At 41.1% G+C, this 24,782-nt stretch overlaps 3 protein-coding genes and 1 pseudogene across 4 annotated transcripts; 1 reads left to right on the plus strand and 3 right to left on the minus strand.

The window, feature by feature from the left end:
- Nucleotides 1-951: 951 nt before the first annotated feature.
- chmp5b (charged multivesicular body protein 5b) lies at nt 952-7,682 on the plus strand. The gene is made up of 8 exons (XM_080855190.1): nt 952-1,092; nt 1,920-2,024; nt 2,471-2,517; nt 3,025-3,118; nt 3,216-3,287; nt 3,832-3,940; nt 4,423-4,538; nt 7,279-7,682. Exons 1-8 carry the CDS (start codon nt 1,024-1,026, stop codon nt 7,327-7,329), a joined length of 663 nt encoding a protein of 220 aa, XP_080711316.1. The 5' UTR covers nt 952-1,023; the 3' UTR covers nt 7,330-7,682.
- Nucleotides 7,683-7,837: 155 nt separating this feature from the next.
- fastkd3 (FAST kinase domains 3) lies at nt 7,838-12,038 on the minus strand. The gene is made up of 7 exons (XM_080854791.1): nt 11,961-12,038; nt 9,917-11,430; nt 9,530-9,615; nt 8,967-9,141; nt 8,533-8,602; nt 8,309-8,423; nt 7,838-8,158 (listed from the first exon to the last, which is right to left on the minus strand). The coding sequence occupies exons 2-7, from the start codon at nt 11,400-11,402 to the stop codon at nt 8,060-8,062; spliced, it is 2,031 nt and encodes a 676-aa protein (XP_080710917.1). The 5' UTR covers nt 11,403-11,430; nt 11,961-12,038; the 3' UTR covers nt 7,838-8,059.
- Nucleotides 12,039-15,112: 3,074 nt separating this feature from the next.
- Nucleotides 15,113-16,955, minus strand: LOC308378590 (perforin-1-like; the record flags this gene model as incomplete). The annotated part of the gene is made up of 2 exons (XM_080855529.1): nt 15,113-16,163; nt 16,453-16,955. 2 exons carry the CDS (start codon nt 16,953-16,955, stop codon nt 15,113-15,115), a joined length of 1,554 nt encoding a protein of 517 aa, XP_080711655.1.
- Nucleotides 16,956-19,336: 2,381 nt separating this feature from the next.
- Nucleotides 19,337-21,209, minus strand: LOC308378591 (perforin-1-like; annotated as a pseudogene). Its single transcript has 2 exons — nt 20,707-21,209; nt 19,337-20,417 (listed from the first exon to the last, which is right to left on the minus strand). The product of its transcript is annotated as a perforin-1-like (transcript).
- Between the last annotated feature and the right edge of the window lie 3,573 nt (nt 21,210-24,782).

Here is a 24,782-nt window from a genome sequence, read left to right on the forward strand (position 1 = left end):
CAAATCCTAGAATGATTAAACTTCCAGTACCTTACATAATTTTGCTTTGGGTCTGAACAGAGCTGACAGAAGAAAATGAGGAAACAATAGTCAAAAAAAAGGCTGTTCCCAACAATATTCTTGATGATGGGAGCTCTAGTTTAAGAAAGTGAGACCTAAACATCACTATCATCAACACCAGAATTTGGTTCATCTCAACACTTGGTAACCAATGACAATGCAATCATATTCAACTACATTTAAACAGAAGAGAATAGAAGGGAAGACTTTCACGGAGGTGAGGCAGCAAATAATATCAAACTTGGAACCTTCTTGAGGTAAAGCAAATTGTTTATATCTCTGGTGTACTGATTAGTTTATTAAACCTCAGGGGAAATAGAGGGGGAGGTTATGTCACCATACAGATTCATTTCTTTTGGCGCTGCGCACCAGTGAGTTGAAGATGTTGCAGTCAAGGAGGAGATGAAGGACAAAGGGACAAATATGGGTACATAGTCAATAAAAAACGATTCTTTCTTCTGATCAGATATAATTATTCTGGATAGAATTGTTGGAATGGGTCATTTACAAAAATATTCACCACTGACATGCTCAGGAAAGGTTTACAGTGTCTTTAAATGGAAAATGTATGGGCATTTCAGCAATGGAAACCAACAGTATTCCAAATTCAGCAAGGACATGAGCTTTATTTAATTAATTTATTCTACTGCATTTTTTATTTGTATCTGAATTTGAACATTCTTTTGTTAGGAGACTGGCGCCATAGGGCTCTATAAGGAGGTTTACTATTTACTCTCAATTAATTTATCCTAGTTTGTCACTAAACCACGTACTTGGACTATTCACCTCATGTATACTTGTATCTGTTTCCTTTAAGGTTGTTGTGTGGTGTGACCCATTTAAGCATGTGACTGTAAACGTCATCATGAGGTTATTTCCGGGGTAGTTGGATTGAGTTTCGTTGGCCTGACATAAACTATCTAGCTCGATTTTTGCATTATTCTTTTTCCAATTTGAGGCGAAATGAATCGAATTTTTGGTCGAGGAAAACCGAAGGGGCCACCCCCAAACTTATCAGATTGCATAGGAGGTGTAAGTACACCTTCAAATAACTTTGTAATGCCTAGCCTTACCAAACAAACAAAGGAACTTTGTTCATTGTTATTGAGATGTCATGACAGCTAGCTTTAGCTACAGAAAGAATTCACACAGGCTACTCATGACTAATCTCACTTCGTGAGACGAAAAACAGACATATGGCAAATGTTTATTGATTATGCTTATCAGGCTGTTTCCTTTTACGTAACACTGAACGTGTACAGAGTGCAGAGTCATCCAAACGGGCCAAAAGCCCCCATGAATTGTCAAATCGTCAAACATAACATGTTAACTTTGATAGCTAGCAAGATAGCTAGTTAGTTTGTCACATTTATTGTCTATTGCTAAAAAAAAATAAACAACGACATGGAGTGTAGTGTCCTTTAATCAGTGCGGCCTGAATCAGATAGATAAACATTATTTATGTTCTGGTCGAAATGCTTTTTCGACAAACCTCTCTAGGCCTATTAGCCTTCCAATATAATTGCTTCTTTGTTACTCTGCGTCGTTCTCATGCGCCAGAACTTTTTTCTTCTGGATTTTTAAAAATGACCCTTATCATTACCAATGCCTAATATGCCCAAACGTACGTGAACTTATACAAATAAATAAAATAATATTGTCATTTGAATTCTTCCGGCTTATGCGGTGTTTGTCCTATTGTTGGGCGTTGACTGTCAAACTTGAAAGACAGGTTGGCATGCGATCAGATTTGGGCACAGTGAGTTAAAAGGTGTCCAGGCATAGCTTGACCATGTCAAATCAGCAATGTGTTACAAAGCAGCCTCTTGAATCTGCATCTCTTTGACTGACACGCACAGGTTGATTCACGGGCTGAATCCATTGACAAGAAGATAAGCCGGTTGGATGTGGAGCTGGTGAAATATAAGGACCAGATGAAGAAGATGCGAGATGGGCCCTCGAAGGTAATATCCATGTACACTTCAGTGAGGATAAGGATGTAAATAAAGACATTGTGTGGCTTCAGAGCTCCTAACTTGTGTCTTTTAAGATGCTGTCTGACTCCAACCCAATACAATCGTTTTGTTAAATTCAGCTAATTGCTCATCACTGACCTAGCTGTCAATTCAGCGTGTGCTCAATCCTGGCTATGTAAATGGGATGCAAACATAATGGCTCAGACCGAGCCATAAACAATTCTAACAATGTAACACATTGTGTCAGGAGAATGGAAGGGGAGGTGGTCATTTGATTGGCTGTTGTGCTGAGATATCAACAACTTCTCGCCAGAATCATGGAAGTTAAACACAAAAAAAAAATGTACTGTATAGTGGTAACATGTTTCTGTTGATTGTTAGTTTAGATGATCATAGAATGATATAAAGTAATTTTATCTTATGAATCCTTCCAGAACATGGTGAAGCAGAAAGCAATGCGAGTCCTGAAGCAGAAGAGAATGTAAGTCAACCACACACACACACACACACACACACACACACACACACACACACACACACACACACACACTTCCTCACAAATGTACAACTACTAGGTAAATGTAATTTAATTGAAGTATGAATCAAGATCTAATTGTTTTTCTTTTTTTTTTTACACACTTCTGTACTGGTGTAATATTTGGGACAGGTTTTTTAGTCAGCTCATATATCATGTTTTACTTGTGATGAGACTTAATAGGAGTGTTTTCCTTGTGCAGCTGTGCTCTGATAATAGACTAGCAAAACACTAGTCTCTGATTAACTTTCGCTTTTTGATGAAGGACTAGAACTACCAACAGTCAACAAATCAGACGACAAGGCATCTAAACCTCATTAAGTCATGAATATGATGCATGCCTGCTTTTGGGGCGAGGAGCTTGTTGAACTCTTAAGTCAGGGGTAGACTGTAGGCTTCGAAGACATCCTATTTGCACATTTGTGGCATGTGTGCATCGTGTCTGTTCTGCAGGTATGAGGGGCAGAGAGATCAGTTGATGCAACAATCCTTCAACATGGAGCAGGCCAACTACACCATCCAGACTCTTAAGGACACTAAAACCACGGTAACGGCACTCACCTACCACACATAAACACAAACAAACCTTCCACTGCTCAAAGTGTAAATAAGATGACATCAACTCCAACATTTTCTGTTTGTAGGTGGATGCAATGAAGGTCGCATCCAAAGAAATGAAAAAGGCATACAAGACTGTGAAGATTGATCAAATTGAGGTAAACTTTTGTTTATTTATTTATTGTAAATCAGTCCCAATATTTACAAATGGAAAGCTCTCAATAAGTAGTTTAAGTCTAAATCTAATGAGGTTACTCCCTAAAATGCTTTCCAAATCCAATAGCTTAACAAACACCACCATCAACCCAGTTGGCACTGATAACGGCATGATAACATAGGAACATGCTATGGAGTTTGCGATGTCATGTTGTAAAAGCTTGTCTTATATTTGCATGGGGTGTTCCAATCCAGAACACAGAACGTCATAGCGGTGGTCCTGGGTGGGAACCCTAGTGGGAACAACTGGTGTGTTTATCTGTCCTTTACATGTTCATACGTCATTAAAATGAATTTAAAGATATCAAGATGTCAAAACTAGTTTCCTATACAAGAAGCGCCTCAAAAAGTCAATTGTTGAATAATGTTACTTTAACAAGTGATTCTATGATATTATAATATGTGCCTTTCTTCTGACAAGTGACGCAATGTGATCATTTGGCATAGTCTTGATGGTTGATATTGTGTTTTTTGTTTTGATTGCAGGACCTGCAGGATCAGCTGGAGGACATGATGGAAGATGCCAGTGAGGTGCAGGACGCCCTGAGCCGCAGCTATGGCACACCCGACATTGATGAAGACGACCTTGAGGCTGGTCAGTATCAGTGGCCAGCACAAGAAAGTTAGCATGTCAGCGCTTCAATGCTACATTGTGCAGGCTAGCACCACACAGAGGTTCACAGATCATGAGAAAGGTCTTAAGCACTGCTGGAGAGTATTACAGATATAACCTACAGTTTACACTTAAAGTCTACCACTATTATTTTGAGGTCTGGTTGTTAAACTAATCAGGCTAATATAGACTGGCTTAGATCAACAGTGATCACCAACGGATTCAGCCTTAAGCCTCTTTCAATGCCCAGAGAATGAATTCTGCCGTCTGCCTAGAGTTCTTAACCCTAACGAGAAAAGGTCTGAACTCATAACAGCTTAACAAATAAGCTCATTGTACGAGACAATGTTACAGGAAAGAGAAAAGGAACCACATTAAAGTATAATGTAGTAGACTGTTTGAAGTCTGGAGAATTGCTTCAGTGTTCTCAGTAGTTTCCTGTGTTCCTGCATCTCTGCTCCTAGAACTGGACGCACTGGGTGATGAACTGCTCTTCGATGAGGACTCTTCTTACCTGGACGAAGCCTCCACTGCTCCATCCATACCCGACGGGATGCCAGAGGACAAGTCTACCAACAGGGTAAGTGTTTGTTGTCTTTTTACTATTTACACACATGGTACTCACAAAAAAAGAACATTGTTACCTTCTCATCCAAGAGAGTTTGTGGAGTCCACTCCACACATCTTAGTGACAGCAGCCATGCAGCAGCGTGACAAATGTCCAGAGTGAGAGCAGTGGAACGGGACCAGCAGGGATAATGGGCTTGGCCTCTGTCCACCAGCTCTTCTGAGCCAGCAGGGGAAATTGGTATTGGTCGTGCAATTGACAGGAGAGATTCATACTGAACGAGATTGATAGTGTCCTGCCCGGAGTCCAGATAAAGGGATATTTATTTTAGGAGAAGTAATCCCTAGAGAAGAGATTCTGAGATTGGCTTTTGCGTTTAGTCCTGTTTTATTATAATTTTTTGTTTACGTTTTTTTTAATTTCGATCTGTGTATCAATCCAACAGTTGAAATGCACATGAATCATTAACATGAAGCTGCTAAGCAGTGGTGGAAAGTAGCTATGTACATTTACCCAAGTACTGTACATAAGAAGAATTGTTTTTGTACTTTACTTGAGGATTTCCCTTCTATGCTACTTTAAATGTCATTCATTCCAGATTCCTTTCTAATCAACTACATTTTATTGACAGCTGTAGGTACTTAAAAGATGATTTTACACAATGGATAATATAACAAGTTTTTAAAATACAAGATTAAACATGTTGGCTTCTGACATCTTACAAAAAATAGCAGTGTGTAGTCAGGGTCACATTTCAGATGAGGGTTTATGACTTGTTAACAGCTCCACCAAACAGTGAGTTTTCCCCTTTTATACTTGGTCTCTCAAAAATATCCCAAAACTTCAGATTTCTATAAATCATTTCGCAACCCCTCAGATCTCTATCTGGAGTCCCTGTATATAAAACTATATATACTGTGTGTATATATATATACAGTGCCACTTGAAAGTATGTGAACCCCTTGAGCACTTAAGAGTTTTCTGTTGTTTTACCATGATTTTTCATTTTTTTCATCAGCAATTTTCCATTGATGAAATGTCAGGTTTATGTTTATCATTTGCATGTACTTGTTTAGAGGGAATTGTTTGAGTAGCCAAAAAACTACATGAAACATAGAATTAGTGTATTTTCAAAAGTAAGTGAACCCCCAGCTGCATTGGTAAAGTCAAGCAGGTAGGTTTCTGTTGTTTTACCATGATTTTTCATTTTTTTCATCAGCAATTTTCCATTGATGAAATGTCAGGTTTATGTTTATCATTTGCATGTACTTGTTTAGAGGGAATTGTTTGAGTAGCCAAAAAACTACATGAAACATAGAATTAGTGTATTTTCAAAAGTAAGTGAACCCCCAGCTGCATTGGTAAAGTCAAGCAGGTAACATATTCGGTGAAACATTTTTGGGTGCTTAATTAGTCAATTAAGCAAACCAATCAACTGAGACATCCTTAGGAAAAGGGTTGGGCAACACAGTTTAAAAGAGAGGAAACCAACCAAACTACTGTAGTGCCAAGGTGTACCCACACAGATCAACCATGCCGAGAGGAAACGAGATATCCGAGAACATCAGGAAGAAGGTACTGACAGCCCATCAGTCTTGGGAAAGCTATAAGACCTCTATAAGAATCTCCAAAAGATTCCAGCTCCATCCATCCATCCATCCATCCATCCAAGACAAATAATTTAGAAATGGAGGGCATTCAACATGACCGCATCTCTGCTAGAAGGAAGCCTCTGCTATCAAGAAAGAACAAAACTGCCCGTTTCAACTTTGCCAGAGAGCACTTGGATAAACCAAAGGCCTTGTGGAAGTCCCTTCTTTGGACAGATGAGTCCGAGATAGAATTATTTGGTCACGATCAAAACTAACAATTTTCGTCTGATTGTAGACCCATGTACATTTACCCCAGATGCTGCCAGAGAGGTTCGAAACTCTTTAGAGGTGATGTGTGGGTTGACTTTTACCTGATTTATTCTTCTTCTGGTGCTTCTTGGTGATGGTCTTGATGGGCGTCCACTTCTAGGCAGAGATGCGGGCATGTAGTCTTGGCACTACAGTAGTTTGGTTGGTTTCCTCTCTCTTTTAATCTGTGTTGCCCAAACCTTTCCCTAAGGATGTCTCAGTTGATCGGTTTGCTTAATTGACTAATTAAGCACCCAAATATGTTTCACCGAATCTGTTACCTGCTTGACTTTACCAATGCAGCTGGGGGTTCACTTACTTTTGAAAATACACTAATTCCATGTTTCATGTAGTTTTTTGGCAACTCAAACAATTCCATCCAAACAAATACATGCAAATGATAAACATAAACCTGACATTTCATCTATGGAAAATTGGTGATAAAATTCATGGTAAAACAACAGAAAACTCTTAAGTGCTCAAGGGGTTCACATACTTTCAAGTGGCACTGTATATATACAAGTTCAATCTAGCTCCACCGCCAGCAGCTACAAGATTTCATGCTGCTTAAACACACTGTGCTTCAGTATTAACTATCGAATTATGTCATATATAATAATATGAATAAGAGGGTCAAAACCAGTACTTTTACTTCAATACTTTAACTACATTTTGCTAATACTGTAAAACTTTTACTTAAGTAGAATTTGTCATGCAGGAATTTGACTTGTCATGAGTATATTAACATGCTGTATTGGTACTTTTACCCAAGTAAAGGATCTGAATGTCTTCCACCACTACTGCTAAAGACCTTGTCCATCCCTAATCTTTATGTCCTGTTTGCCTTTCAGGATGGTGTGTTGGTGGATGAATTTGGCCTGCCTCAGATTCCTGCCACATAAAGCCTACATGAACAAGGAGCAATCTTATTTTATATGAAAATCATGTTTATATTAAACTGAAGCCTATAAAACACAGCCAATCTGCCTGAAAGAGAAAGGGGATATTAAGAACCTCCATTTGTCTTATGCTCATTCAGAGACTAACCTGTTATGGCTATCAATGTCAGGAATGTATCTACTGCAATCAAAACTTTCAGCTTAACTTCTTTCTATTCTATTTTACTTCTGCTTAGGGGGCGTCAGGCAAAACATTGTTTCTGTAGGTTTTGCAGGGATCTTGGTGTATGGTTGACTGACTTTGTACTGCAACAATGTTGCCAAGTGACATATATAATAAATTATTCTATATTTCATTTCTGTTGAACTAAGCCTTTTCCTTAGTGATTACTTTTTATTTGTACGAACTGTAATCCAACAGTACAATATCTCTGACGATTTTGGCTTCTGAGGGAGCAATCCAAATCAAGAGACAAATAGGGGTTCATCATCAGTAGAACATTTTGTTTGTTTGCATGAGGTGCTTTGACACTAAACACAGTTCTCACACAGATGTTTACCTTAAGTCAGTGAAAGTACTTTATGTCGGGTGAAGTACAATATGGTGCAAGGCAAATCACTACAATGTTAAGAAGTATATAAGTTAAACACTGTAGTCATATAATTGCATTCATTGAGTCCGTGGGCAATTCTGACTGGCACAGCAGCTTCATGGGTTTGAGCCTGCATGTGATCACCAGTTGAGTCTGTAGCTCAGAGGAAAGATCTTCTTGTGGAGATACTCCACTATCTCCGTTTTGCCTGTGAGTTTCTCAAACTCATAATATGGAATCTGTTAAAAAAATCATAGGAGATTAAAAATCAACCGAAATATGTAACCAAGTGGTTTATATCAAAATCAAATAAAAATAACACCAAACACAACGTTGAGACAAAACTTGTAAAATGAGCGTTCATAGTGAAGAACAAACATCCCACTGACCTCCGCTACTTCGTAGCCCAGCAGCCTGAGGTGTCTCTGTTTGATGGTTTCTTTACCCAGCAGCTGTTGTGCGTTCACAGCAAACCGCTTAGGCCCGTTGATGCACACCGCAATCCTGCGCACAGGACTGAGCATGACTGGGTGCAACACAACTGCAACAAGGCTTCCATCAACACTTACTGCTTGTGTCAGCAGTTAGATCTGAAAAAACAGGCTGGCTTTACCTCTTGTGGATCTCATCGATGTGACTGGCTGGCAACACATATCCCTCTTCATCCAACTTGATCTCCACATCTTCAAACACAGAGTAGAATCACAGCCTCATTACACTGCTGCCTCACTACCGAAATACACTTATTTGTGCTTGTTTGTTTTACAGTAAGTTAGGAGTGAGACAATACAGATGTTTTGAAGGTTGTTGATTTTTGAGCTCAACAGCCAATCAAATTACACCCCTCCTTTCTTGGGTCTCAAACAAACATGTTAATTGGCTGGATTTGTTTATTATGGTTCGGGCCAACTCCATTTACAGCCAAGACTGTTTTTTACGGTCCACAGCTTTTAGACTGTGAGGAGCAATTAGCTGAATTTAACAAAACAAATGTACTGGATTAGAAATGCAGCCTGCACCTTTGAGTGTGAGTGGATTGCCACTTACCTAATGTGTAGCAATAAGGAGTTAGAACCCTTGAGGCAAAATATGATCTTGCCCCCAGCAAATCCACTAACCCTGCCTTGACAGAGTTATAGAGGTGAGCATCTACTTGTGTCTCCAGTGATCGTCCTGGCATCAGGAATGACTTCACACGGTATTTGGGCAAAAGCTGTGGGCCCTAGTCACAGGGAAAAAATGCACAGGACCCATGAGCAAACAAACAAACAAACTAAATATAGAATCCTACCGTTTTTTTTTTTTTTTCAGTGGGGAAAATCAGCACCGTCTGTTAGTAAACACCAATCTGGTACATGGTACCCAAGGAAAATACATACTGATAAATATGTATATCTGTACTCTAAGGCCCAATTTACACACAGGTTTTCGCGATGTGGTGTGTGTAAATGTGCCCCGACATCTACGCGCAGATGTCGCCGACATCGCGAAAACCTGTGTGTAAATTGGGCCTAAGTGTCTGTGAATAAAAGTGTCTGGTAAATGTACGAATATAAACGTTCCATGGACAGACCAATCTAGTCATGACTGAGCTGCTCCTGAGGACTTACATTATAAAAGGAGCATTCCAGCTTCACAGTCATGTAGAGTTGGGTGAGCTGAGCCAGCCGGATCCTGTCCATTCTAGAGTCCTTTCCTGTAAAACACACACACACACACACACACACGCACGCACACACACACACACACACAGGAACAATATACTTCTATTTGGTATGTGTTCTTCGAAACCAAAAAATCACAACCAGACATTGTTGACTTATTGTGATGAATGAATTTAGGATAACTGCCCAGCCCTAGTATAACCTACACATAATAATAGCATTGAAAGTAGTAATAAACATAAGCCAACGGTAGTTCATGTTATAACGTTAAGCTTACTAGGACATCCAAAGACCTTTTTAGCCAAGATTATAGGGGACTGTCAGAGGCTGTACCTTGTAGCTGCTGTAGGAAGTATGGGCTGAACACTTTGGAGACGAAGTTGAGGGGGAACCTTTGCAGCAGCGTGCAGGCGTGCAGCAGCTCTAGGAGGACCCATGGCTGGAACTGGGTGAAGCGCGCGTGGAGTAACGCCTCCACCTTCCGGAAGAGCTGCCCTGCGTTGGGTGGCACGTACCCCAGTACCCCCAGAGCCTCTAGTTGCCGTGCCACCTGGCTGGTGCTGTAGTCGTCGGCACGATAGACAAAGCTCTCTGCAACTGCGTCGAAGACGGCCGGCGACCAGATGCAGCGCCGGCCAAAGTACTGCATCACTTTGGTGACTGTTTCCGGATGTGCCGTGAAGGCGTTCTTGGCAACATGGTGCTCCAGCGCCTGCACTAGGAAGTGGTCGCTGTGGCCAAAGAATATGAGGGCTGAGAGCACAGAATCCAGCTGGGCATCGGTGAAGACAGGCACATGACGCACAGCCTGCTTACACAGGGCGATGACCAGCGGCAGGGCTTGGGTCTGCCCCATGGCCACCAAGGCCCCGAGCACCTCGCTCACTGCCGTCGGCTTCAAGCGTCCAGCCACAGACAGTGTGTAGGTGTGCATGGCATTCAGCAGGTCCTGGTAGCGCCCACCCTCAGCTACACCAGCGCCCAGAGCTCCGTACACAGCCACCAGCTCATCCTGGCTCCACTGGGCTGGCTTGCTGCGCTGGAGCTGCCCCATGGCCTGTCCCAGCATGGTGCAGTCTGGGCCCTCTAGGGCCAGCAGAGCTCGGGCCAGAACGCACAGTTCTACCAGGCCGAGCCTCTCCTCATCCAGACGCTCCTGGATCTCAGACACCAGCCTCACTAACAGCCTGCTCCAGGGGTCCAGGTAGAGGCGTGTGCAGGCCAGGAGGGTTGACACCAGCGCAGTGTCCCCCAGGCGGCCGCTGTCCTGCTCCAGCCGCTGGCACAGCCCCCGTAACGATGCATCCGACAGCACCGCAGGGTCCCGTAGTCCACCCGCCCCGTCCTGCTGTAGGTCGGCCAGCCGGTGGAGGGCAGCGGCAGCCACGCTGTCAGAGAGGAGCAGTGAGGAGCGCAAGAAGCGCAGCAGCTGCTGAGAGGAGCCACAGGAGGACACTTGCTCCAGCACAGCTTTCTCATCTTCCCTGGAGCCTAATGTCACTCCTGCCAGAGACAGACGCACTCTGCCATCAGGAGGAGAGTCCCGATGCAGACGCACCGCTCCAGCCACACTCAGCAACGGGTCACGGGTCGTCATTGAGCAAACACCCAACCTCCCTTGCAACGGTGATGGTGAAGGCAGCGTCCAACGGGTCCGACGACAACCATGCCGTAAGGAGCAGCGGCTGGAAGAAGTCCACAAACACACCACACACGCATGCTCCTGAAGTGCACACACACTCAGCGAGCGCATAGAGGAGAAGAGGGGAGACCCCATCAAACCCAGCAGCTGAGTTCTTTGTAACACCTTGAAAGCCATGGCTGGATGTCAAGGTAGTCAACTACGCCTGTAGGCAGAGACATCATATGCACAAGTTAGCTAATGCACCTAGCCGCAGGTTCATGCAGAATTTAGATCAGCTGACTGACTTCTGTCAAGTGACATGGAAAGGAAAGGAAGACAACCCGAAATAATGTTATCAAACAATAGGTTAAGCATTACGTTTCAATCTGTGGTCCCTGCACGTGGAATAACTGTAAAATGTAAAATGCTACAGTACAACACTGACAATTATTCACATACAATACGACTGAAATAAATGTATTGTCATGACTGAAGTGGCGTACAAGGCTTTGAGATTGTTTAAATCTATAAGCTAACGTTATTTCAAAAGGGCACATAAGTTGACGTTCCTTTGCCCTTGTAATAAATGTTAGCTAACGTTACGCGGAAGTTGTTACATATCATTGTAGCTGACAATAAGCCGCTCGTATTGTGCTATATTCATCGTGTGAGAGAAAAGCCATGTGAGAATACGTAGTACGACGATAATACACGGGACATTGTTGCTTTTAAACAAAACATAGTACAGCTTACCTTTCACATCACACACACCGCTTAACAGCTAACTTCAACATGCGCCTTTCCAACCCAACCACTCACGCGTCGGTCTCTTTGGATTGGGGCGGGGTTAAGGAAGGTACCCGGATGACATTTTGTAACTCCGATTTCGAGTCGACTCATCAAGTCGCCCCCTGGTGGTTTCGTTCCGACGTGAATGGGATTCTCCACGTTTTTAGACAAATTATATCTCGATCCACATCGAAAAGTTAGTGGAATGGCTTTCATGACATATGCGTTGATATAAACTTGATTGATTCTGTCGATCATAATGTATTTTCGGCCACAATTTGAATAGTTTCGATTTTTTTCTGTAACGAATATGTCGCATAGAGCCATAGATAACGTAACCTGCGCGCCTGAGCTATTCGAAATTCCGATTTGTTTTGCTTGGCTGGCTGAATGTTTTTGTTATAACAAAAAAAAAAGTATACCGCTTGGTAGCCTATGTGGAGCTGCTCCGCTACACACAAGGATACCTGACAGTTGGTGTCAGGGCTAACATGAAGGCATGCCATGCTATGAAACGTAATTAGCAATTAGAATTTTTTGAAAGGAGGCATAGCCTATATAACATCGTTAGAAATGTTCACAGCTAGTAGGGTTTACTGTACAACCAATTACAAATATGTTTGGTCGATAAACTCACTGATGGGTTCGTGTTTTTCTTAATGCAGTATATGGGATTTGACATGTAATCTGCTCCAATAAACCACCATTGTTTCCAACAAGCAGCCTTGCCTTTAATTGCTTAATTCACTTACTAGTTGTAACATTAATTTAAAACAAGCACAACTTTGATGTTCTTAGACTCAATCCAGGAGTTTTTGCCTGTCTCCCAGAAGAAGTCTTTAAGAGGAGGCTACACACTTACATGTAGCCTACATGTTTTAGGTTGAAATGGCTCCACACAGGTACCATATAGCCTGCCTACTGTTTAAAATTAAAAAGTAGTACTTATCTAGGCTATGTCATGAAATGGGTGGCCGACCTCCCCCTGTGAGTGTGAGTCTTATTTTCTTATTTTCATTAGCTGTTCGAGACTCATCATTTATGGGAGTTTATGCCCCTCTATTCTAACATGTAGGCTACCTGTCATTTAATATAGCCCTGGATAATCAAAGCTGCATTAGCATATCAATGTACCTGTTAGGAGAGTGACTTTCAACATAATTAAACAAAAAAATTAGTTTGTACAGACGTGTGAAATTACTGGGTAAAATAAACCCATGCAGAAAATGTCCTTTTTTGGGGAAAAAATGCATTTGTGAATCAAGCCACATTGGGAAAGTGATAAATAAATGTAGGGATGCTCACAGATGGCAAGTGGTTTGTAAATGCACCCTCATTAGTGTGTAAATAGATGTTTCATTTAAGATGATTCATTTAAGAATAATGTGACATTTATTTGTGATTTGTGTAACCATTCTAAATCCATACACTCCCCCTCTCATCCCCTTTTTAACATGTTTAAATTTTTTCAACAATTTTATAAAATTTTCACTTTGGTTTTTATTTCATTTTAGTTTAGTTTTGGTGTGTGGCTTAGTTTTTCAGGTAGGATGAAGAAAGCCTTCATTTATAGAAGCTGACAAAGGTATAATGAAAAATGCATGACATAAAATGTGATTTATTTAATTCATCCAAGGTCCTTTTTCATCAGGTCAGTGTCTCACAAGAAAGCAAAAACAACAGGACGAAGTGGTACAGCAACCACAGTAGACATCAAAGGGGGAAATACACAAAGATGAGTTTATCTGCAATTCTATTTTGTTTTAGTCTTTCATTGTTTTTATTTAGTTTTCATGTTTTTTTAAAACTGTCATTTTTGTTTCAGTTAACAGAATTATTTAGATTTTTAGTTTTAGTTTTAGTCTTAGTTTAGTCTTTGCTATAACAAGTTCTCAGAGTTCTCAGAGCTGGGGTAGGCCTATACTGACGTAATTTTAACATATCTGTCTGAGTTAGAGATGAGCGGATGGGCTATTATTAAATCCGCAACCGCATCACAAAACGCATGATCCGTCCGCCATCCATCTGCACACATTTTTTTTAACCAATTTTCAAAACCGCATCCGTCCGCCATCCGCCTGTTGTTTTTAGGTACCGGCGCTGCTGACGCGAGGCTAGAAAGTTCTTGCCTGTTCTTGACAGGAGACTGATCCAATGCCGCAAAGATAGCCTATTAATTCCGAAATTTCACCGCATTGTAGGCTATATAGTATACTGTAACAACCCCAACACTTGCCTGCTTGCCTTGCCAATCATTTTCTTACCTTCTTTCTTAGCTGTTGATGTTACTGAGCTAGAAGTTTAACTTGTTCTGAACATCTCGCGCTGCCAATGCCCAATGTCACATCACAAATCACCCCAGTCAAATCACCCCATCATCTCTTTGAAATTCCTTATTCCACGAGTGGTAGGCTACAATGACTGGCTGTTTTAAAATATAACTAATAGCCTAACAAAACAAAATAACCCAGGCAGTTTCATCTAGGCCTACGACACGTTAAGGCTTCTTCCATTACTGACAGCTGACTCATAGCTTGCAGGTTTGCGGCGCTGCAAGGAGACGCGACATGGGATGGATCGTCACTTAATTTAAACTTTTTTACTTCCTTTGCTTGCTTTGTATGCATACACGGAACTAGGCCAATTTACTGCCTGATGAAAATTGTATTATTTCAAAATGTGCTTGGATGTAGGTAACGACATTTAACAATGTGTATATATTTTGAATTTCGTTGGTTAAACCGCCACCCGCCCGAATTTAATTAAAATACAATTTTTTGTCACGTCGTCCACACGATCTGCGGTTTAACCGCGGAGTCCGCGGCTGCGACCGCCAACCGCGCATCTCTAGTCTGAGCCTACAGACCAACTCTTCATATTACATATCTGTCTGAGCCTACATACTGACTTTTCATGAAATCCTATCTTGCTTGTCCAGTGTCTCAACACTGCATTTGTGGCAGCAGGTAAAGCAGTAAAGTAAAGAAACACTACAAAATTGAAAATATTCATCAATGTTTATTTGGAGCAATTTCTGCACACATTCATCTAGTAGGTAAGTGAAAGTGTTCATTTGCATGAACTCATCTGACTTTGTAACTTGATATTATTATTGCTCAATTTTCTTCCGTTTCTTCTCTCTGGCTTGTTTTGTACTGAGAACACTGATAACCCATCAGTTGTTGGTCACAGGTGAGGGTATAGGAGTAAGCAAATCCCCCCCCTCTAGAAAGACTACAACTACCGCTGTGAGAGCCCTCAGTCAGTCGAGTGACGCACGTTCCAAGGAGGTCGTCATACTTCAAGTCCTTGTCCCACACCTCAAACCTAAGCTCATGTAGAGTTTCCGTAAGGCCAAGATCATAATTTGAGTTCCACTGGGGATTTGCGTTGTTTTTTATCCAGTGTGTCTGATGGAAATGCCCCCAGTACCACATTTTGACATAAGGATCAGGTGGTCCAATAATGTCCAGACCACACCCAGGCAACCAAGCATTTTTAATGGTCACTTGAAGACGTCCCTTCATTGGGGACAGCGGGCAACATTCATGGGATAGGTTGGGCTTGCCAGTGCATTGCTGTGAAGGTTGTTCTTTGGGCACAGCATTGTCCCTAAGATACTGCCTCACTATGTCCTTCACATTCCTCCTAACGGTGGGGTCAGCAACCAGCTCATGGAGTGGAACCAGAGAGTAGGAGACAATGTCAGGGATTTCCTTCAGAGTCTGCAACCAGCTTCTGTACTCAACAGAATCGTTTTTATGGAGTGACACCTCTCCAAGCCACTTTTTTCCGCCCAGCACCTCTGTAACATGGTTCAGGTAAGAGAGCTGGGACTGTGTTTGGGAGTCCTCATTCTTTAGAAGTGATTTGCAATTGTTGGTGGTGAATGATGGATCGACGTAGCCCAGACCAATGGAAAGCCCAGTGTTGATGCAGTCCTTTGCCTTGGAAGCCGAGTAACCATTCACTGTGGCCAGACAGGAGCGGATGGAGGTGAGGCGGGTCAGACGGCCCCCGAGGTTCACCTGCTGGATGTAGTGGGTGCCGTACGTTTCAACAAAGCGACGGTAGAGGGGTTGAGTCTCAACAGTGAACTCTGCTGGAAGAGACTGCATATGCTTCAGGAACTCTGAGCTGTGAGGAGGACTGTTTGGCACACGATAACTGTGAAAAGACACACAAATGGGTGATAATGACACATTGTGGCTTGTTCATGCACGTTTAGAGGGATCACTAGGAAAAAAGGAAGACAACCTAAGTGGTTTACAGCTAAAGCATGGCATTATCAAAAAAATCTGCCAATCAAAAAGTAATTGAAAGTAATCATATGTAATAATTTACATTATTTTGCTGAAGTAATCAAAATAGTCACATTGTTTATTAACAGGGTAACTAGTAATCTGTAACCTTTTGCATTTCAAAAGTAACCTTCCAGAGCCGGCTCATAATGTACCTGTAATGGGAACAGCTGAGTTGGTGAGAGGTGAAGGCAGACTTGTCTACTCTAGACTGGGACATGGCAAATTCCACAGCATTAGAATGGCTGCCCCCCACAGTCATGTTCCCCAGGTCAGCAATCTCTAGTCCTATGCTCCAATCATTCTCTATGACAGAGGTGGCGCTCTCTGCCACACTAGTGGCCATGCTGAGTAGTGCACTGGTGAGCTCCTGCTTACAGTTGCTAAAAGAGCGCCAGTCCAACACAGAAAGGGGCAGCTTCTGCAGCTGGTTGCCCTGAAGTTGGTTCTCACATAAAGTGCAGGTGTTGGTTGGGGTCAGATAGGTCTGGAAGTCTAACACATAGGCTCCTTTGTGCTGCAGTGTGACCACATCAAACCCCTCTCCAGCCAGGTTATGGCCTGGGACGAACGGTGCCTTTCTGCATTCCTGCATAGTCCCTGTCCGACAGGTATGGACGACACATAGGTGGCCTAACAGGAGGAGCAGGGCCAGCATGGTGATGGGTACCTTAAGAGACGGTTGAGAGTCCAGGGAAATTAAGTTAACCATAACCCATGCCTTAACACAACATTCCTGCTGTAACATTTTATTTCAGACAAAAGTGTATCCTAGAGTTATGTCCATGTAGTGTTATTTTAATAAAACAGTTTTAGCAAAGCAGCCAAGAATTGTAAAATTGTAAACGTATGAAACAGTCAACATGATAATACTCATTTCTGGAGTTATCAGCAATATAAAAACATACCCTTTCGTTGATTATCTCTGTGTTGATAGTCTGTCTCTGCTTGTGTCTGTCTAGGTACTACAAGGGAAGGAAAGAAACGAAGGCGGGGCAAAGAGGAGACAGGTGCAGATGACGATGGGTGATCAGGCCGATGATTGGTCGGCCGTGATGCTGAACACAGAGGGGTTGGAACTGACGAGAGGGGAACCAATGTTGTTGAGAGGGTAACAGTAGCACATTTACTTGCTGTAGTAGACCTATTCAAAGTGAAGCTGAGTGGAACACAACTATTGTACTTCTAGGTTGTCATTGTCGCCTCTCCAACATTGTAGGAGGAGTCAAGTTAGTAAGAATGCATTATTAAGGTTGCAGGTCCTGATGGTGTCAGTTACTCTGTGTGAAATCAGCCTAAGACCATGTCATTTTTACAGACTAATTTCCCCTTAGCAATCCTGAAACTATTTTATGAAATCACTTGAACATTGTACCACCATCAGCACCAATCAAAATAAGTGTGTACTACCTCTTTAAAGACTGCACTCACTGACTTCTTGGAGACAGAAATAATGCAGAAACTCCTGGATTGAGTCTCAGAACATCAGAGTAGTGCATGTTTTAAATGAATGTTACAACTAATAAGTGAATTAAACAATAACAAGACAGAAATGCTTGTTGGAAAACGTATATATAAGGGAGGGAAAGGTGACAAAATACATCCTTTACATCCTTGTAGACCACCCTTTCCCCACAAAGATATACCTTGGTGCTGATGGTGGTCCAATGTTCAAGTGATTTCATTTTATAGTTTCAGGATTGAATGATGCTTTTCGTATTATCATGTTGACTGTTTCATACGTTTACAATTTTACAATTCTTGGCTGCTTTGCTAACAGGAGTTCACAGGAGTTTACGCCCCTCTATTCTAACTGTTTTATTTGACTGTGTAGGCTACCTGTAATTTAATATTAGCCCTGGATAATCAAAGCTACATTAGCATATCAATGTACCTGTTAGGAAAGTGACTTTCAACATAGCATAGTGAAAAGGTTTAGTTTGTAGAGATGAAATATTGTGTTTTAACATGAGCTAGCATATAGTTTGAAATTACTTGGTGAAATAAACCCATCCCAAAGCAACCTGCTTGAGATGGCAGGTTGGATGATTGGCCATACTTAAATGCAATCAGGAAATCCGGATTTGTGAATCATATGACATTTATTTGTGAATTTTAAAACTATTCCAACTACATACGCTCCCTCTCTCAGCACCTTTTTAAAAAGAAAACATTTTTTTACAATTTCAACAGATTTTCAGTTTGGTTTTTATTTCATTTTAGTTTACTTTTTATTTAGTTTTAGTCTTTTGCTTAGTTTTTCAGGTAGGATGAAGAAAGCCTTGATTTATAAAAGCTGAAAAAGGTAGAATGTCAAATGCATGACATAAAATGTGATTTATTTAATTCATCCAAGGTCCTTTTTTATTAGGCCAGTGTCTCGAGAAAGCAAAAAAAGTACAGGGCAAAGTGGCATAGGAACCACAGTGCACATCAAAGGGTAAATTAAACCAAGCTGATTTTACCTGCAATTTTATTTTGTTTTAGCTGTTCAGTGTTTTTATTTAGTTTTTTGTGTGTTTGAAATCTCTAATTTTTATTCAGTTAACAAATGTATTTATATTTTTAGTTTGAGTCTCAATTTTCATTAGCTAAGACAACCCTGCAATGGAGTTAGGCTCAGAGCTGGGGTATACTGTCACTTTGATGATGAAACGTTATTTAACATATCTGTCTGAGACTACAGACCATCTCTTCATGTAACATATATGTCTGAGACTACAGACCATCTCTTCATGTAACATTTCTGTCTGAGACTGCAGACCAACTCTTCATGAAATCCTATCTCTTGCTTGTCCAGTGTCTCATCACAAAAAACAACAACAAACAAACAAGGCTGACTGCAGTCAGTTTTTATTCACACAAACGACACACAGTAACACACACTGTATTCATGGCTGCAGGAAGTAAAGTAAAGAGACACTACAAAATTGAAGATATTCATCAACGTTTATTTGGAGCAATCTCTGAACACATTCATCTAGTAAGTAAGTGAAAGTTATCATTTGCATGAACTCATGACCTTGTTACTTGATTTTATTATTGCTCAATTTTCACCTCTTCAGTTACTTCTCTCTGGCTTGTTTTGTACCGAGAACACTGATAACCCATCAGTTGTGTGTCACAGGTGAGAGTATAGGAGTAAGTAAATCTTCCCTTTCCAGAAAGATTACAACTACTTTGGGTTAAGCCCTCAGTTAGCCAGGTACGGCACGTTCCAACGTGGTCGTCATATTTCACATCCTTTTCCCACACCTGAAACACAAGCTCATATTGAGCTTCTACATGGCCAAGATCATAATCTATGTTCCATTTGGGATTGGCAGTGTTTTTAATATAATGTGTCTTATGGCAAATGCCTCTGGTCTTGCCCCAGCTCCAGCCACATCTTGGCATAAGGATCAGGTTTTCCAATGGGGTCATGACGAGACTCCAACACAGCATTTTTAATGGTTACTTGAAGCCGTCCCTTCTTTGGGGACAGCGGGCAACATTCATGGGATAGGTTGAGCTTGCCAGTGCACTGCTGTGGAGGTTGTTCTTTGGGCACAGCATTGTCCCTAAGATACTGCCTCACTATGTCCTTCACATTCCTCCTAACGGTGGGGTCAGCAACCAGCTCATGGAGTGGAACCAGAGAGTAGGAGACAATGTCAGGGATTTCCTTCAGGGTCTGCAACCAGCTTCTGTAGCCTACTCAACAGAATCGTTTTTATGGAGTGACACCTCTCCCAGCCACTTGTTGCCACCCAGCACCTCTGTAACATGGTTAAAGTAAGATAGCTGGGACTGTGTTTGGGAGTCCTCATTCTGTAGAAGTGATTTGCAATTGTTGGTGGTGAATGATGGATCGACGTAGCCCAGACCAATGGAAAGCCCAGTGTTGATGCAGTCCTTTGCCTTGGAAGCTGAGTGACCATTCACTGTAGCCAGACAGGAGCGGATGGAGGTGAGGCGGGTCAGACGGCCCCCGAGGTTCACCTGCTGGATGTAGTGGGTGCCGTACGTTTCAACAAAGCGACGGTAGAGGGGTTGAGTCTCAACAGTGAACTCTGCTGGAAGAGACTGCATATGCTTCAGGAACTCTGAGCTGTGAGGAGGACGGTTTGGCACACGATAACTGTGAAAAGACATACAAATGGAAGATAATGACACATTGTGGTTTGTTCATGCACGTTTAGAGGGATTACTAGGAAACAAGGAAGACAACCTAAGTGGTTTACAGCTAAAGCATGGCATTATCAAAAAAATCTGCCAATCAAAAAGTAATTGAAAGTAATCATATGTAATAATTAACATTATTTTGCTGAAGTAATCAAAATGGTCACATTGCTTATTAACAGGGTAACTAGTAATCTGTAACCTTTTGCATTTCAAAAGTAACCTTCCAGAGCCGGCTCATATTGTACCTGTAATGGGAACAGCTGAGTTGGTGAGAGGTGAAGGCAGACTTGTCTACTCTAGACTGGGACATGGCAAAATCCACAGCATTAGAATGGCTGCCCCCCACAGTCATGTTCCCCAGGTCAGCAATCTCTAGTCCTATGCTCCAATCATTCTCTATGACAGAGGTGGCGCTCTCTGCCACACTAGTGGCCGTGCTGAGTAGTGCACTGGTGAGCTCCTGCTTACAGTTGCTAAAAGAGCGCCAGTCCAACACAGAAAGGGGCAGCTTCTGCAGCTGGTTGCCCTGAAGTTGGTTCTCACATAAAGTGCAGGTGTTGGTTGCGGTCAGATAGGTCTGGAAGTCTAACACATAGGCTCCCTTGTGCTGCAGTGTGACCACATCAAACCCCTCTCCAGCCAGGTTATGGCCTGGGACGAACGGTGCCTTTCTGCATTCCTGCATAGTCCCTGTCCGACAGGTATGGACGACACATAGGTGGCCTAACAGGAAGAGCAGGGCCAGCATGGTGATGGGTACCTTAAGAGACGGTTGAGAGTCCAGGGAAATTAAGTTAACCATAACCCATGCCTTAACACAACATTCCTGCTGTAACATTTTATTTCAGACAAAAGTGTATCCTTTGGAAGAATAGAGTTATGTCCATGTAGTGTTATTTTAATAAAACAGTTTTAGCAAAGCAGCCAAGAATTGTAAAATTGTAAACGTATGAAACAGTCAACATGATAATACGAAAAGCATCCATTTTTGTGATCATTTCTGGAGTTATCAGCAATATAAAAACATACCCTTTCGTTGATTATCTCTGTGTTGATAGTCTGTCTCTGCTTGTGTCTGTCTAGGTACTACAAGGGAAGGAAAGAAACGAAGGCGGGGCAAAGAGGAGACAGGTGCAGATGACGATGGGTGATCAGGCCGATGATTGGTCGGCCGTGATGCTGAACACAGAGGGGTTGGAACTGACGAGAGGGGAACCAATGTTGTTGAGAGGGTAACAGTAGCACATTTACTTGCAGTAGTAGACCTATTCAAAGTGAAGTTGAGTGGAACACAACTATTGTACTTCTAGGTTGTCATTGTCGCCTCTCCTACATTGTAGGAGGAGTCAAGTTAGTAAGAATGCATTATTAAGGTTGCAGGTCCTGATGGTGTCAGTTACTCTGTGTGAAATCAGCCTAAGACCATGTCATTTTTACAGACTAATTTCCCCTTAGCAATCCTGAAACTATTTTATGAAATCACTTGAACATTGTACCACCATCAGCACCAATCAAAATAAGTGTGTACTACCTCTTTAAAGACTGCACTCACTGACTTCTTGGAGACAGAAATAATGCAGAAACTGCTGGATTGAGTCTCAGAACATCAGAGTAGTGCATGTTTTAAATGAATGTTACAACTAATAAGTGAATTAAACAATAACAAGCCAGAAATGCTTGTTGGAAAACGTATATATAAGGGAGGGAAAGGTGACAAAATACATCCTTTACATCCTTGTAGACCACCCTTTCCCCACAAAGATATACCTTGGTGCTGATGGTGGTACAATGTTCAAGTGATTTAATTTAATAGTTTCAGGATTGAATGATGCTTTTCGTATTATCATGTTGACTGTTTCATACGTTTACAATTTTACAATTCTTGGCTGCTTTGCTAACAGGAGTTCACAGGAGTTTACGCCCCTCTATTCTAACTGTTTTATTTGACTGTGTAGGCTACCTGTAATTTAATATTAGCCCTGGATAATCAAAGCTACATTAGCATATCAATGTACCTGTTAGGAAAGTGACTTTCAACATAGCATAGTGAAAAGGTTTAGTTTGTAGAGATGAAATATTGTGTTTTAACATGAGCTAGCATATGGTTTGAAATTACTTGGTGAAATAAACCCATCCCAAAGCAACCTGCTTGAGATGGCAGGTTGGATGATTGGCCATACTTAAATGCAATCAGGAAATCCGGATTTGTGAATCATGTGACATTTATTTGTGAATTTTAAAACTATTCCAACTACATACGCTCCCTGTCTCAGCACCTTTTTAAAAAGAAAACATTTTTTTTAACAATTTCAACAGATTTTCAGTTTGGTTTTTATTTCATTTTAGTTTACTTTTTATTTAGTTTTAGTCTTTTGCTTAGTTTTTCAGGTAGGATGAAGAAAGCCTTGATTTATAAAAGCTGAAAAAGGTAGAATGTCAAATGCATGACATAAAATGTGATTTATTTAATTCATCCAAGGTCCTTTTTTATTAGGCCAGTGTCTCGAGAAAGCAAAAAAAGTACAGGGCAAAGTGGCATAGGAACCACAGTGCACATCAAAGGGTAAATTAAACCAAGCTGATTTTACCTGCAACTTTATTTTGTTTTAGCTGTTCAGTGTTTTTATTTCGTTTTTTGTGTTTTTGAAATCTCTAAATTTTATTCAGTTAACAAATGTATTTATATTTTTAGTTTGAGTCTTAATTTTCATTAGGTATACTGTCACTTTGATGATGAAACGTTATTTAACATATCTGTCTGAGACTACAGACCAACTCTTCATATAACATATCTGTCTGAGACTACAGACCATCTCTTCATGTAACATATCTGTCTGAGACTATAGACCATCTCTTCATGTAACATATCTGTCTGAGACTACAGACCATCTCTTCATATAACATATCTGTCTGAGACTACAGACCATCTCTTCATGTAACATATCTGTCTGAGACTACAGACCATCTCTTCATGTAACATATCTGTCTGAGACTACAGACCATCTCTTCATGTAACATATCTGTCTGAGACTACAGACCATCTCTTCATGTAACATATCTGTCTGAGACTATAGACCATCTCTTCATGTAACATATCTGTCTGAGACTACAGACCATCAATTCATATAACATATCTGTCTGAGACTACAGACCATCTCTTCATGTAACATATCTGTCTGAGACTACAGACCATCTCTTCATGTAACATATCTGTCTGAGACTACAGACCATCTCTTCAAGTAACATTTCTGTCTGAGACTGCAGACTCTTCATGAAATCCTATCTCTTGCTTGTCCAGTGTCTCATCACAAAAAACAACAACAAACAAACAAGGCTGACTGCAGTCAGTTTTTATTCACACAAACGACACACAGTAACACACACTGTATTCATGGCTGCAGGAAGTAAAGTAAAGAGACACTACAAAATTGAAGATATTCATCAACGTTTATTTGGAGCAAGAGGACTATCAAATAGAGTTGTGTCTATGTCGTGTTATTTTAATAAAACCGTTTTAGCCAAGCAGATAAGAATTGTATAATTGTAAATGTATGAAACAGTCAACATGATAATACAAAAAGCATACATTTTTGTGATCTTTTCTGGAGTTATCAGCCATATAAAAACTTACCCTTTCGTTGATAATCTCTGTGTTAGTCTGTCTCTGCTTGTGTTTGTCTGGTGCTACAAGTTATGAAGCCCATTTCCTGATCTTTTAAATACAAGAGGTCCAAGGCCAAACTTAAGCAGATGGACCATTCTCCTTTTGTTGGCAAGTGGAAAATATTTTTTGCAAACTGAACTTACTTAACAGCTGTACCATTCTAATGTTGTGGGCAAGTGGACAATATTTAACTTTCTTTTTTTTGTTTCTGGTGTCTAATTCAAGGCTACCACAAAAGTATGGTGGTGTTGACCATTCTGACCAACCAACAGTTGATTATTGTCAAGAGAAAAAAGCATCCCAAATATCACTGTTTGCTTGCTATTGTCTTAATTATACTGTAAGATGCATATGGAGTTGCCGTGGTGTAAGATTAATAAGTAGTCATTTGGCACACTGTTGTTATTTCTCAGGTAAGGGCAGGTGTAGGCTGCCTTATCGCCTGTTTACTTCTCAAATAGAGGCAACAGACACAATGCATGAGCTTAAACACAACACACATGCATGAGATAGATTGTAAGGATAGTCCAGTACTGAATTTTCATATGTCTGGCTGCTGTTGTGAATATGTGTTGATTATCTCAATATGTAGTAGTCCATGTGACCATTTTGAGATCTTAGATCTGGAAAGAAAATGCTTCTGTTCAGTGAACAATA

This window comes from Sprattus sprattus, assembly GCF_963457725.1.
Source record: "Sprattus sprattus genome assembly, chromosome: 17".
Classification (NCBI taxonomy): domain Eukaryota; kingdom Metazoa; phylum Chordata; class Actinopteri; order Clupeiformes; family Clupeidae; genus Sprattus; species Sprattus sprattus.

Bases quoted from the DNA above. Each gene is read 5' to 3' on its own strand.
- chmp5b (XM_080855190.1), top strand. From the start codon at position 1,024: ATGAATCGAATTTTTGGTCGAGGAAAACCGAAGGGGCCACCCCCAAAC. The intron at 3,941-4,422 runs GTCAGTATCAGT...CTCTGCTCCTAG, and splicing joins TGAAGACGACCTTGAGGCTG to AACTGGACGCACTGGGTGAT. The intron at 4,539-7,278 runs GTAAGTGTTTGT...TTTGCCTTTCAG, and splicing joins AGGACAAGTCTACCAACAGG to GATGGTGTGTTGGTGGATGA.
- fastkd3 (XM_080854791.1), bottom strand. From the start codon at position 11,402: ATGGCTTTCAAGGTGTTACAAAGAACTCAGCTGCTGGGTTTGATGGGG. The intron at 8,424-8,532 runs GTAAAGCCAGCC...TCCTGTGCGCAG, and splicing joins ATCGATGAGATCCACAAGAG to GATTGCGGTGTGCATCAACG. The intron at 8,159-8,308 runs GTCAGTGGGATG...TTTTTTTAACAG, and splicing joins TGGGCTACGAAGTAGCGGAG to ATTCCATATTATGAGTTTGA.